Source organism: Fukomys damarensis, unplaced genomic scaffold (genome assembly GCF_012274545.1).
Source record: "Fukomys damarensis isolate Sample0158 unplaced genomic scaffold, DMR_v1.0_HiC HiC_scaffold_33, whole genome shotgun sequence".
NCBI lineage: Eukaryota > Metazoa > Chordata > Mammalia > Rodentia > Bathyergidae > Fukomys > Fukomys damarensis.
The window spans coordinates 17,794,562-17,809,617 of record NW_022900945.1 but is presented as its reverse complement, the minus strand read 5'-3'; the positions used below and the strand labels follow the sequence as shown (position 1 = coordinate 17,809,617).

The 15,056-nt window shown below is 33.1% G+C and overlaps 1 protein-coding gene across 3 annotated transcripts in view; it reads right to left on the bottom strand.

The window, feature by feature from the left end:
* Prkacb (protein kinase cAMP-activated catalytic subunit beta) overlaps positions 1-15,056 on the bottom strand; it is a 117,589-nt gene that overhangs the window by 65,136 nt on the left and 37,397 nt on the right. The window contains exon 1 of one of the 3 annotated variants that reach the window (XM_010636740.3): positions 103-374. The exons of the other annotated variants lie outside the window; for them this stretch is intronic. Coding sequence (XP_010635042.1) covers positions 103-283 — 181 coding nt within the window. The 5' untranslated portion in view covers positions 284-374. Of the gene's footprint in view, positions 1-102; positions 375-15,056 lie in introns of those variants that run through there. 3 annotated transcript variants of the gene reach the window in all.

Below are 15,056 nucleotides of genomic sequence, written 5' to 3'. Positions count from 1 at the left end.
CAAATCATAAAAAGAAAAAACATGTCTTTATGTTTAACTCTAAAGCTTCAATTAGTACTTTAGCTGCTAGTTATAATCTATCATTTAAGAAAAAAAACTTACTTGATCTGTCCCATAAGGCAGTATGTTCAGAGAAATGAAGGCTGTCATTTTCCAGAGCTGTTTTCTGATCATGTGTAGTACTTTTAGAGTGTCTGTGAAATAACCGGTTAGCAAAACCTTCCAATTTCTGAAGAGCGGTAGATGTATGCTGGCTACAGGGTAGTTCTCTATAAGCTGCCATTCATGTACATTTACACTCTTCTAAAGTAACTAAAAATATTTCCAGAAGGAGCTCAACAACTTCTTACACAGAAGCTTAAAGCTCTGCATGTGTCAAACTTCCTGTTTGCAGGGTATTCAAACCACTACTGCTGCTCTGTTTCCTGTTAATATAAAACAGCACATTACTGAGCTTTTCTTATCAAAACTCTTTTCATCTCAACTAGAGATGGGGGTTTTAAAAACTTGCAATATCTGCTCAGCAGGATTTATATTTGAATGTTTTACTATTAATAGATTAATAAGAGCAAACTATAAACATAAAAGAGTAGGCCGAACAATTTTAAAAAGGGAAACTAGTTAAACATGTATTACAACCATATGCAAACAGATGAAGGCCAAATCATCCTCAAAACATAACATGTTAAAAAGACAACTTGTGCTTTTCCAAGAATTCTGCTAATATAAATGATTTATGAATCTTTAATGAGCAGTTATGTTTTCATCAAAAACTGATATGGAATGGTTAAAATAAGACTTTTACAAAACACACAGAAAACATATTATAACTAAGATAAAATTTTGAAGAAATAACTTCTGGGGTAAAAAACGCTGAATATTTCTAACTCATTGACTTAAGTCTAGTAAAAACAGGAACCATACCAGTATTGCCTATCAAATTTATCTACTGACATGTGTCTGCCTAGCAGTAGACTATTTTAAAACACTCTGAAATTGAAAAGAGGGGAAAAAAACATTTAAAATTATATAAGACAATCTTAAAATAAATGTAAATTGTAATTATATAACAGCCATACCACGAATTTTCAGTTGAGAGAAAAACAATTCCTTCTAATTGAAACATGTTAATTTTAAAATCTTAACACAGAAGATTACCTATCCTCTCATTTAGTAACTTACTCAGAAACAGCTTTCAATTAATAAATATAATTTTCCATCACCACTTTGAAGGGTAAAAAATTTACCTATGGCATTTAACATGAATTTTGAGTATCTATCTGCCTTTTGACACCAATTAAAGGATGAGAATTATGTGGTTTTCTCTTTGAAAGTTCTAAATAAGGAAAAAAAAGGAAAAGAAAGAAAGTCTTAAAAAATCTTTCTGAAAGTATCTTAGTCCATTTTTCCTGCCAACTGTTTGACAAATAGGAATAATAACGATAAATAGAATAAGTGGAAAAATAATGCAATCAAATTACAGAAACACACACAAGTCTATTAAAGAAACAAGAATTTTGCTTTGTAGCACACAATTCATTTGTATGCAGTTTTGTAATAAGATTAATATACTCTAATCAGAAAAGCTGGGTGTGGTGGCACATGCCTGTAATCCCAGCACTTGGGAGGCTGAGGCAGGAGGATCGCTGTGAGTTCGAGACCAGCTTGGGCTACATAGTGCCAGGTCAGTCTCAACTACATAGTGAGACCCTGTCTCAAAAAACAAAAACAACAACAACGACAAAAAGCCAAAAAACCAAAAAAAACAAAAAACAGAAAAGAGTATCTGTAAGACCATATTTCTTAGAGGCTGGGGATTTAGCTCAGTGGTTCCGCCTCCTGCCTCACAAGTGCAAGGACACGAGTTTGATTCCCAGTACCACCGAAAAAAATCAAATAAGACTGTATTTAAATTTTTTCATATACACACATATTATATGTGTAAAACAACATAATTTATTAACATCTGAGAGTGTCTTACGCAAAACAGACACTGATAAGTGTCTGGTGTGTTAATGAATACAGTAATCAGAGTGTGAGGACTGACTCAGTGTGATAAGAATTGGATAAAATCCTGAATTCCTTGACTTGCCTTACTAACAGAAATTCTAATCTTCAAGGCTCACTACAAATGTCAACTTTTCACTGAAGTCTCCCACATACTTCCTAGAAAAAGTAAACTGCTCTCTCATTTCCACTGATCTTAGGATTTTATATTAAAATTAGCTGTTTATGAATTTGTTTCCCTAAATTGTGATTTAGTCATAAATACATGTTATTAGACACTCACTAAATATGCTAAGTGAAGTTAACCATTCACTTTTAACAATCTAAAAATATAAGTAGAATCTTCAAATGCTGGAAAAATGTTTTCATTTATGATAAGACCATATTTGTAAATAAAAAAAAAACTTTTATATAGAGAAACAGTAAAGGGAGGAACATCATTGGATTTCTTTTCCTTACACTGTGTTACTGAATTTTATTCACCAAGTTCCATTTCCCTCAGTGCAAATGTTTCCTTCTAAAATACTCCAGGCTCCATGACCCCAGCCACCCCTTCCATGAGGTATCTGACACGTTACCCACTGCGAGACAGAACAGCCCTGGCACAGTGTTCCCTTGCGGAAGATACACGCCGACTCTAACACTGCAGCCTGACTACCTTCATTTTTAACACACAAGCCAGTGTTATGTTTACTCAACACCGCTGCAGTATAGAAATTCCACATTCCTACCCTGAACACTGAGATTATATTATTCAAAACAAGAGATAAGCTTTAAAGCAAAATTGCTATAGCAAAAACAAAGTAAGTTTCCCTAGCTGAGAATACTGAAAATATATTTTGAAATGTGTCCATTTTTTTCAATAAAACGATTTCTATTTATTACAAAACTCTTACAGAAAGTAGAATATTTCTCTCTTGGACTCGTGTTTCTCTCTACATGGTAACGTGACCAGGAAGCTGTTGCCATGGAGCTGCTCATGCAATGTGATTCTTATTAAAAGAAAGAGCTCTACTGGCATCTACTGCTAGAAAGAAATAACTACAGTTCTAACTATGAATTCCTTCATAATTCAAATTAATTTTTAGAAGTATATTACTTTTTATTCTTCTGGGTAGTATTTTCAGAATATTATTTTGTACTATCAGGTCTAGACTTATCCCCAAAATTTGTTGGGAACAGTGTATCTTGTATTTAAATAATGTACATCTTTAAAACTAGAGAGCAATCAACTTTAAAAGTTCTCAATCATTCCACATTACTTTTATTTTGTATTTAATTAATTTATTTATTAATAGCCTTGAACTCACTATGTAGCCCAAGCTAGCCTCTAACTCGCAGAAATCCTCCTGCCTCAGCCTCCTGAGTGCTGAGATTACAGGCATGTGCCACCATACCCAGTTTTTCTGCATTACTTTTAGAAATAAATAGGAATTTTCAGAGTTGAACTTGCTTTGTCATAACATACCACAAAATACTGATTTATTTCTTATAATCAGTAATCTATAATTAATAATAGTAATGAAGTGCCGCATACTTTACAACGTTTAAAAATAATTTTCATTGTGAAATTATTATAAGGCTTATGAAATCTTTACATGTGAAGTAAATAGCACCAGCACTATTATCCCTATTTTACGATAAGAAATTTGTAAACATTAAGCAACTTATCTAAAGTTACTTAGTTTTAAAACTCCTACATCAAGGTTCCTGAAATATGTGACCCTGGCTTCCCAAAAGAAGCAAACGTTTATTCAACTCTATTTTTCAAACAAGGGTGGGGATGTGGTGGTGAAAGGAGACTAATACAATTGGTCCTTAGGATACACTGTCCACGACCGAGAATCCACTTTTCAGTTTCATTGTCCGTTACATACTTTAGAAGCCTGAAGGTTGAAGAAAAAGAAAAACATGGAAGTCCATGTAAGATGTAAAATGTGCTTTCTCTACGTAGAGAACAAGTGATAGGACCACGACCCTGCTCTTCAAATAGTTTTTATGGCAACAGTTGTGCCTGTTCTACAATGTTATATAGAGATTCATACAGTATGTATCCTTTAAGACTGGCTTCTTTCATTTGGCATAGCAGTTGAGTCTCAATATTTCATTTACTTTCATTGTTGAAAAAGTACTCCATTGTGTGGATTTGTTACAAGTACACATTCACAAACGAATTGCTTTTGCATATGTCAAAACTCAATTGATTGAATTTGGGTCTCTTTCTAGACTGTTGTATTCCATTGATCTATGTATGTGTCAGTTCTTTCACCTATAAGATAAAGTTCTGGATACCACAGCTTCTAAGTTTGTCAAAAATCTAGTATCTACATTTGCCAACGTTTCCCCTCATATCTCCCCTGCCTCGTCTTGGAGATCAAACCAGTTTGGCCAATAAAATAAAATCTTGCTCGGATTTTATTGGTATTGTGTTCATTGGAAAAAATGAAATCTTTCAAAATGAGTCTTTCAATCCATGATCCCAGTATGTCTTTGTTTACTTGGGTCTTTCTTTCATCAGTGTTTCATACTTGCAACAGGTAGATTTTGTACATACTTTGTTAGATTTATACCCAAGTACTTTAAAATTTATATTTATTTTAACTGACATATAGAAGATAAAATTGTACATATTTATGAATATACTGAAATATCATGTATCAATTTAAAATTTATTATCAACAGTATTTTAAAATGTTTTACAATTGTTCATTGCTAGTGTATAGATATTTAACTTGCATACAACTTTACTAAATTTCTTAGTTTTAGATCTTTTGCTGTTTGTAGATTTCTTGCAATTTTTTAAAATAAGGTATCATGTCATCTTTGAATACAGAGTTTGTTTTTGTAATTCTTATGCCTCTTACCTTTCTTGCCATACTGCACTGGTCCAAGGTTAAACAAGAATGGTGAGTGTTCTATCTCTGCTTATTCCACGGCTCAGCAAGAAAGTTATGTTTTCTTTGTTCCTCCCACTGGCAATGGCATTAGGGTAGCTGTATACCTGTTCTGTAGATGTTAGTGATGGAGACTCTATTCCTAATTAGGTGGGAGTTTTTAACCTTAGCAGCATATTGAATTTATCTAATATTCTTTTAGGATCAGTTGATATAATACTGTGGTTTCACCTTTTTAGAATGCTAAATGATGGATTACACCAGTTAATTTCCAAATTTTGAGTAAGATTTGAATTCAGAGGAGAAACATCATGTACTTTCTTTCTGTCCTTTTTTATATATTGCTGGATTTAATTAGTATTTAATTGAAGATTTTTGTGTCTATACTTAGAAAAGATGTTGTCATACACTGCATAATTTTGATAGCAGCTTAAGGTAGACCTCATAAAACAAAATGAAGTCTTTCATCTTCTGTTTTCTAGAAGAGAGAATTGGTATAGTATCTGATAGGATTTGCCAGTCAATCTATCTGGGATGAGTTCTCTTTTCAGATTACAAATACTAATACAATATCTTCAATGAATGTATTACAACTGAGTTATCTATTTCATCTTGAATATTGGTTTGTGTTTTTCAAAAAATGGTCTCTTTCTACTGAAAATTTTATGTGACTTCAGTTGTTTCTAATAGCACCTTATCACCCATTTAATGTGGCATCTGGAGTAATTATCCCATTCTTGGTATTGGTTGTATTCTTTGCTTGGTTAATTTGATTTCTTTTATTGATTTATAGATCTACCTTTTGCTTTCATTTATTTTCTTCATCATTTTTCTCTTTTTAATTTAATTACTTCCTGCTTTTTTCTTTTTGCTTTTTTTTTTTTTTTTTTTTTTTTTTTTTTTTTTTTTTTTTTTTTTAAGTCCGTGTTTGCAGTACATAAGGTTTACATTTCCGGTAATTAGTACATGTATTTAACACATCTTAATTTCTTTTTCCATCCCTTCCCCTCTCTTCCTTTACCACTCTCTCCATCTCTTGATTCCTTTTCCGTTTGAGAAAGATTATCTGTCTTTTATTTTGCTCTTTACATTTTGAGTTTCTCACATTAAAGAAAAAATTCAATATTTAAGCTCTTGTGTCTGATTTGTTTCACTTAACATACTGCTCTTATTTCCCTTCCTCTACTGTTACTTTGCTTTTTTTCTAGTTTCATAATATGGAAACTTAGATTATTATTTAAGATATTTTTCTAATATATGGACTCAATCCTAGATATTTCCTCTGAAAAGGTGCATTTGACAAATTTTGGTGTATCATATTTCCATTTTCATTCAGTTCAAAATTTTTCTAATTTCCTTTAAGATTTTGTCTTTGACCATGGGTTACTTAGAAGTATCCTGTTTAAATTTCCAAGTATCAAAAAATTTTACCAAACTTTCTGTTGATTTCCACATAGTCCATTATGGTCAGAGAACATTTTCTATGATTTTTAATTATTTTAAAGTTGTTAGGGTTTGTCTAATGAACCAGGATATTGTTTGCTATGGAAAATATTCCATAAGACATATGTAAAAAGTGTTTTATGTTGTTAAAAGTAAAGATAACTGTAAATGTCAGAAAGGTCAATTTGGCTGATGGTATTTAGGTTTTGTTTATCCTTCTAGATTCTCTGGTTCAGTGGTTACAGAAGTCTTCATCTTTGATGATTAGATTTGTTTGTTTCTTTTCCAGTACATCAATTTTGCTTCCTCTATTTTGAAGCTGTTAATAGTGGCAGCACGTTTAGAATTGTTCTATCTTCTTCCTGCATAGACTTAATCCTTGATAAGTGTTCTTGTTTTGAAGTCTACTTTTTATGACACTAATCAACCACTATAGCTCCTATTTGGTAAGTGTTTTGTGGTATCTTTTTGCTTTTAAAGAATCTATACCAAAATACTGAAATTATAAGAACACAGTACATACCTGTATCATTTAGATCACTTCTACTTAATGTAAATATTGGTATAATTGTATTTAGGCTTACCATTTAAGTATTTTCATCCCCTCTGATTTTTTTTAAGTTTTAGTGACTATAACTGCTATATACTGCACATATTTGGCATTTATACTTTCGGAGAGTTTAGCAAGTCTTGATATATTAACACAACTGTAAGATCATAGCCACAATGAAAATAATGAACATATCCATTGTCCTCACCATTTTTCTCATGCTTCTTTTTAACTTCTCCCTATATCATTTCAATCCCCAGGGAACTGATGCTTCTTGCTAATACAGATATTTTATGTTTTGTAAACTTTTATTTAAATAGAACTATTTTTGTTAACTTTTTATTTCATAATAGTTTTAGGAAAATTGCACAGTTAGGAAGAGAGCTGTGTACTCCACAATTGGTTTCCATTATTAATACTTTATTTTATATGGTAGAGTTATATAATGAACCAATATTAATTCACTACAGTCCACTAGTTTATTCAGATTTCCTTAGTTTTTACCTAGAGACTTTCCTTGTTACAGAATCCCATCCAGTATACCACTTAACATTTAGTACTCAGTTTTTCTTTTGTCTTTTTAAGGTAGGATCTCGCTATGTAGTCCAGGCTGGTCTTGAACTCACTATGTGGTCCACGCTAGCCTTGAACTCCAGGACATCCTGCTGCCCCATCCTCCTGTGTGCTGGGATTACAGGTGTGCACCATCACGCCTGGCTAGTATTCATTTCTTTCCTTTGGCTTTTTTGTTTTCTATAGCAATCTCTCAGACTTCCCTGGTTCTTGATCCTCTTGACAAATTTCAGGAGTACTGATTCGCTGTACTGTAGGAGTTTCCTCAGATGGAGCTTAGGCGACTCCCCTGACCTCAATGATTACCCAGAATGATGAGTTAGGAAGAGAAAGATCAGAAAGGTAAAGTGCCATTTATATCACATTTTATCAAAAGTTTATGCTCTCAACATGATACTACTGTTGATGCTGACTCTGATCACCTGACTGGGGCAGTGTCAGTCAGCTGTCTGCACTAGAGAGGAACTCCTTTCCCCTTTTCTGTACTGAAGTACTTAGGAAGTCATGCAGGACATGTTTACAGCACCTCCTTGAAGGCAGAGTGGAATTTATCTGAATGAAGAATGTGACTCTTCTCTTCCATTTATTTATTTACTTATTCATTTATTTATATCAGTACACATGTATATTTATTTTTATACATTGGGCTATGATCCAATTTTATGATTGAACTTTGACCATTGGGCGCTCTTTCATTAGCCCACTGTATCCTTTTCATACACCCGTATTTTGTGTGTTCATGCATGTGTTTGAGCACTTCCTCACTTTCCAGCCCTACAAGCTGTCCTATGTTCTTATTTCTTGCCCCAGTCCTAGAATCAGCAATTTCTCCAAGTCCTTTTTCCTTTTATCAGAGAATGTGATTAGAGTATTGTTGTTTCTAGGTCCTCACAGTTGAGAGAGCAGGGGAATATGAATATACCAACACACATATATTCCCTTATTATCTAAACTATTTCTGTATGTGCTCATCTGTGTCTATAAGCTAAACAGAAGTACATTCTTGTATCTCCAACTCAAAACCATTACTGCATGGTTCCTTCTAGCTGCCTTCCCAGTTGTACCTAAAAATTCCCACTCGCACAGTGAAAAACCCTGGCTTTCATCATCCCTCATCCATTTACTTACTTGTCCAATTTCAGGATACACATATAGCAGTATCAGAATTGTTAACCTGGTAAATCAACAACTTTCTCAACTGTAATATGTCACTAAACAAATTTTATGCCTAGTCTTGTAGGCACAACTTATTTCTAAAGTTAGATTAGTATCTTTACTCTCATTCCTTTCAATGAGATTGTTTCACACATTTGTAATACAAATTGTTCTGTCACAATCCGCATGCTATCCGAAGATGCACCAAACTTCAAAATGATTATTTAAAAGCTTGAGTGCATTTAAGTTTTACTCTTTGTGACGTTAGTGTTATGGGTTTTATGCATAATGCATAATGTCATGTACTCACAATTACAGCTCATACAGAATAATTTTACCACTTGAGTAAGTCCCCCATGCTTCCCTGATCCTTGCATTTACTGATTTTTTCTATTTTTTTAATCATTGCCAGATTTGTCCTTCTCAGAATATCATAATTGGAATCAAACAGTATGATGGTTCCTGTTGTTTTGTTTTTCTTTTTCCTCTGTCCCTTCCTTGCTCTCTCCCTCCCTTTGTTCTTCAGTTCTTAAACTTGGATTAAATTACTCTTTTGTTGGTCAGTTTCCTAAGGGGGAACTTCATGTTACTGACTTGAGATCTCTTTAACAGTATGTTCATTTAAACATCAATTTATTTTGCTAAGTTCCAAAAATGTCGATAAATTGCAATTTGATTATTATTTAGCTTACAATGTTTAAATTTTCTCTTGGAGTTCTTCTTTGACCTATGTGTTACTTAGAAGTTTGTTCCTTAATTTTCGAATACAGTAAAACTTTGGACTGCTAGTAACTTGTTCTGAGTGTTCTGCAGTACGAGCAAATATTCCTAACAAATTTTAACTTGACAGACAAGCAATGTCTTGCAATACAAGCATTACATGATACCAAACATTATATGATCACCACTAAGCCAATGGTTCCTTACTCCCTCTCCATCTGCAGGATTGTGGATGATTGTCTTCCAGCAGCAAGAGGGTATAGAGGAGATTTCATCTGTGAAGGAGGAGGAGAAAAAGGCAGAAGAATCCCATACTTGAAAAGAGATTAGGGAGATGTGTAAAATGTGGGAACAGTACAAAATTTTGTAGAAAAGCACTACCCAAATAAGGCAGCCCAAGCAATGAATAAGGCAGTAACAACAATGCATTATCACATTTCTGTGAAATCCTCCAAAGGAGGCAAAAATAAATGTCATTGGTAGGTTCCTTGTTAAAGCTACATGAAGAGAAAGATTCCATTGAGCCAACAGATAGCAGTGATTCTATTAGTGATGGTGAGTCTTACTACACAAAACCCTCCTTCTCTCTTCTCCCTCACACCAGTAGTGAAGGTTTCTAAATGTAAGTGCAGGTTATTTTCTTTATGTTTTATATTTTGTTTACTATGCTATATTATATTACAACATTGTAATCATTTTATATGAATATTTAATCATCTGAGTATCCATGATTTTTTAATGTGTAAACTTGCTTTGATATACAAGTGCTTTACAAATTATGCCTGCAAACCAAGGTTTTACTATATTTTAGAACTACTTAGTTTTTATTATTGATTTATAGCTTAATTTTATTGTAGTCTGTGAACACACTTTCCATAACTTATATTTTTAAAAATTTGTTTTGTTTTGTTTTGTTTTTGGTACCGGGGATCAAACTTGGGACCTTGAGCTTGTAAAGCAGGCAGTGGCACCACTGAGCTAAATCCCCAGCCTATTTTTAAAATTTGTAAACGTGTGCTTTATGGCCTAGAAAGTAATCTCTCTTGGTAGATGTTTCATATAAGCTGGAGAAAAACACATTCTGCTAGTGTTGAAGGAATATTCTATAAGTGTCAATTAGATTTAGCTGACTGATAGCACTGTTCAAGTCAAGTACACACTGAATTTCCTACTTCCTTTGTCAAATAATTGTTAAAAGATAAATGTTGAAGTATCCAACTATGATAGTAGATTTCTGTATTTCTTCTTCTAGTCCTATGAGCTTTTAGTTTGTATGTTTTGACACTCTTAAGTGCATACGTCTAGGATTATTAAATCTCTTTTTGAGAAATTCAATGCCAAATAAATATAATACCCTTTTTTTTATCCATGAGCATCTTCACTGTTTCAATATCAGCTTTCTCCAAAATTAATAAAGCTATTACAGCTTCATTTTGGTTAGTAGTATCATGATGCTTTTTTCTCCATCTTTTTACTTTTTACTCAATTCTTTATATTTAATGTAAACTATGTACAGACAACACAAAGCTATGTCTTACTGCTTATTTTATGAGTCTTGATTTTTATCTACTCTGATGATATACTGTCTACTTGGTATATTCACATCATTCTTAAAAGTGACTATTGTTATAGCTAGATTAATATTCATCATGTTTGTAAACAGTTCTTATTGTATCTTTTTTTCTCATTGAGTTTATTGGTACATTTTAGGTATAAAGTACAGTTGCATTCATCATTGGGATCTTTCACCTTTATATGACAGGTCTTGGTTCTCATTTTTTTCCCCTTACCCCTGCCCTCCCATCAACCCCTCCTCCCTTCCCTATTTACAAATACTTTATTTCCATCTTTTCATTTTCTCTTTCCCCTTATTTCCTTTCCCCTACCCTTCCCACTTCTGCTACACCTTTAGCCCTTTTCTTCCTATTTCACATTGTCAATTATACCATTAGGATCTTATTTACAATTAAAGTTTTTCATACCAGAGTTGTATCTTTCCTTTTTATCCCTTCTGGCCACCTCTTATTTTAAATGAACATTCATGTGAGTCCACATAGTTTCTTCTCTAAGCACATCAATTACACTGCTTTTAAGGAAATTTTTGCAATTTATATTTTAAAATTAATTCAACTTCACCTTCAAATAGTACAGTATTATATGGTTTCCTTCTAGTACAGATACCTTGCAACAAAAGTATTCCTAAATCCTCTCTCCCATCATTTATCATTTGCTTGTCTGTAAGTTACTATCACATTATCTATATACTATTACTATTAACATGTTCAATAGTTATCTTTTAGATTAACGAATAAGAAAAATAATTTTTTCTTTTTATTATGTAAATCTGAATTTCTAACCTGTAACATTTTTCTTCTCCCTGAAAACTTCATCACTTCTCTTTGCGAGCAGTGAAAAACCAGTTTTAATTTGTCAAAAAAATCTTTGTCTTTTACTTCTGAAGGATAATTTTATTGGATACATAGTTCTAGGCAAGTGGGTTTTTTTCTTTCAATTCTTTTAATATTTTGCTCCACTTTCTCCTGGCTTGCATAGTTATGAGAAGTCTGCTATAACTCTTAGTCAGTCTCTCTCTAGATAAGGTCTTTTTGTTGTTGTTGTTGTTGTATTTAAGTCCTTTCTGGCATCTTTCAAGAATGTCTCTTGGTCTTTATGCAACTGGAAATGATACAGTGTACTTATTTTGGTATTTATTTTGCTTGTTAATTTCTGAGGTTCCTACAACTGTCTTTTGAAATCTGCCAATAATTTTGTTATATTCTTAGTACTTAAACATTTCTTCTAATTATTTTCTCTTCCATATCTTCTTCATATCTTAATTTTCAATGTCCCACCTTTTAAAATTGTCCCACTGTTCTTGCGTGTTGTTTATTGTGTTTCAATCTTTTTCCTCTACACTTCAGTTTAGGAGGTTTCTATGGACCTGCAGTATCTTTATAAATTCTTTCCTCCTTTGTGTTCATTCTACTGATCCTGTAACAAGTAATCTTTATTCCTACTATAGTTTATACACATCTATATGTATATGACATTTCCTATTGATCCTAAGAGTGTCTCTGCTTACATTTCCCATATGTTCTTATGTGCTGCCTATTCTGTTCATCAGAGTTAACATATTAGTCATGATTTTATTAAAGATGGCAATTCTAACATCACTGATACCTAATTCTGGTGCTTGCTTTTTTCTCTTCAGACTGCTCCCTCTAAGATTATTTTCTTTGTTGTTGTTTTTGAGTTAACCCTGATGCATTGAGTAATAGGAAGAGAGGAAACTGAGAATTTATTGTGTGGATTTATTGACCTGTCCAGGAGGTAAGCTGTATTTAACATCTGCTTTAGGTTTCAGAAGCTTCAAGTTCCTCTGGTATCATTGTCTTTGTTTCCTCTATTGATTGGGTTTCCCTTAGTATTTCTCTACAGTACTCCTTCAGCTGTAAAGCAGTTATACTCTAGTTGGTATGGTGTAAGGTATTTTAGGATTAAACCATATTTTAGGATTAAATATAAATTTTAAACTTTGCCTCCTTTCCAAAGCTATGATCTTCACAAGTATTTATTTCTTCAGTGGTATAGCTCCCCACCCAGACAATTTAAATCCTGGTAAATTTTAAGAAGGCCAGAGGGAGTTGGAGTAGGAGGAATGCCCTCCCCAAAATGGAACAGGCTGTGGCAAAGTCTTTTCCCCCTATGGAGCACACTTTTGTTGGAGAATGCCCTAGGCATATTTCATAATGATTACACTCCCTCCTTCTGCAAGATCAAGAAGGAAACCTTTCCCAGGATCTTCACCTTGAAAGCTGACTGGAGTTTCTGGTGGTAAACCCATGAAAGTGCTCCTGAAGGTTTCATATTTCCATGCTAGTCCACACTGAGCATCCCGTAACTTGTCAAAATCATTTAAAACTTTCCACCAATTTATGTTTTTAGATTTCAGGTGGATGGTGACCCTGCAAACTCACTTGTCTAGTGAATTTTTAAAACATCATCTATTTTCAGTTTTGTTAGCTCTTTACCCTTAAGAAAAGGAGTGGTAACTTCTATGTTCTTTACATGCCAGTGCCGAACCCTGAGTCTCTTCACTCTGCTTTTCATTCTTCCACTTGCATTCCTTTCTTATTTAGGGTTATTTGAGTATCTGCATAATGAAGTTGATTTTTTTTTCATGTTTAGTGTTCTAGAGATTTTCTTGGGTTCTTCTTTGATATTATAGATTTCAATAGTATATATACTTCACTTTTCACAGTCTGATTAAAATTAAAATTTTACTACTTCAAGGGGAAATTTATAAACCTCACAAATATTTGGTTCTTTTAAAACTTTCCCCTTAAAATTTGTAACATTGAATGCCCACACTAGGAAAACAGAGCAGGCTCAAATAAACAACCTAATGATGAAACTTAGACTCCTAGAAAAACAAAAGCAAGAAAAACCCAAAGCTTGAACAAGAGAGGAAATTATAAATAAAGATCTGAGCAGAAATCAATACAATGGAAACTAAGAAAATGATACAAAAAATAAATGAAACAGAGCTGGTTTTTTGAAAGAATAAATAAAATCGACAAACCCTTAGCTAATCTTATCAAAAAAAGGAAAGAAAAGGCTCAGATCCATGAAATCAGGAATGAAAAAGGCGAAGTAACAACAGATCCAAAAGAAATCCAGAGGATCATTAATACCTACTTTGAGAACCTGTACTCCAATAAAATGGAAAACACAGAAGAAATGGACAGATTTTTTAGATACTTATGAATTACCAAAGTTGAACAAAGAAGATAAAAACATTTTAAAGACCCCAAATAGTCAGTGAAATTGAAAATGTAATTAAAAATTTACCAACAAAGAAAAGCCCAGGCCCTGATGGATTCACTGCTGAATTTTACAAGACATTTAGAGAAGAACTACTGCCATTACTCTTCAAACTTTTCAATGAAATTGAAGGGAAGCAATACTTCCAAATTCATTCCTGGAAGCAAGTATTACTTTGATTCCCAAACCAGGGAAAGACCCAACTAAAAAAGAGAACTACAGGCCAATTTCCTTAATGAATATAGATGCAAAAATCCTTAATAAGATACTAGCAAACAGAATACAGAGGATTATCAAGAAGATCATACATCCTGACCAAGTCGGACTTATTCCACGGATGCAAGGGTGGTTCAACATACGAAAGTAAATAAATGTAATACATTATATTAATAAAGTCAAGGACAAAAACCATATGATCCTCTCAATAGATGCAGAAAAAGCATTTGATAAAATTCAACACCGATTCATGATAAAAACCCTGCAAAAAATTGGAATAGATGGTCTATACCTCAACTTAATAAAGGCTATCTATGAAAAACCAACAGCCAACATCATATTAAATGGCCAAAAACTGAAAACCTCCACGTTAAAATCAGGAACAAGACAAGGATGCCCACTATCACCACTCCTCTTTAATATAGTTCTGGAAACATTAGTCACAGCAATCAGACAAGAGAAAGAAATTAAAGCAATAAAGATAGGAAAGGAAGAAGTTAAACTGTCATTATTTGCTGATGATATGATGCTCTACATTGAAGACCCAAAAAATTTCACTAAAAGACTTCTAGACTTAATTGACAGATTCAGTAGAGTAGCTGGATACAAGGTGAACACTCAACAATCAATAGCCTTCTTATATACAAATAACAGACTCACTGAGAGAGAAATAA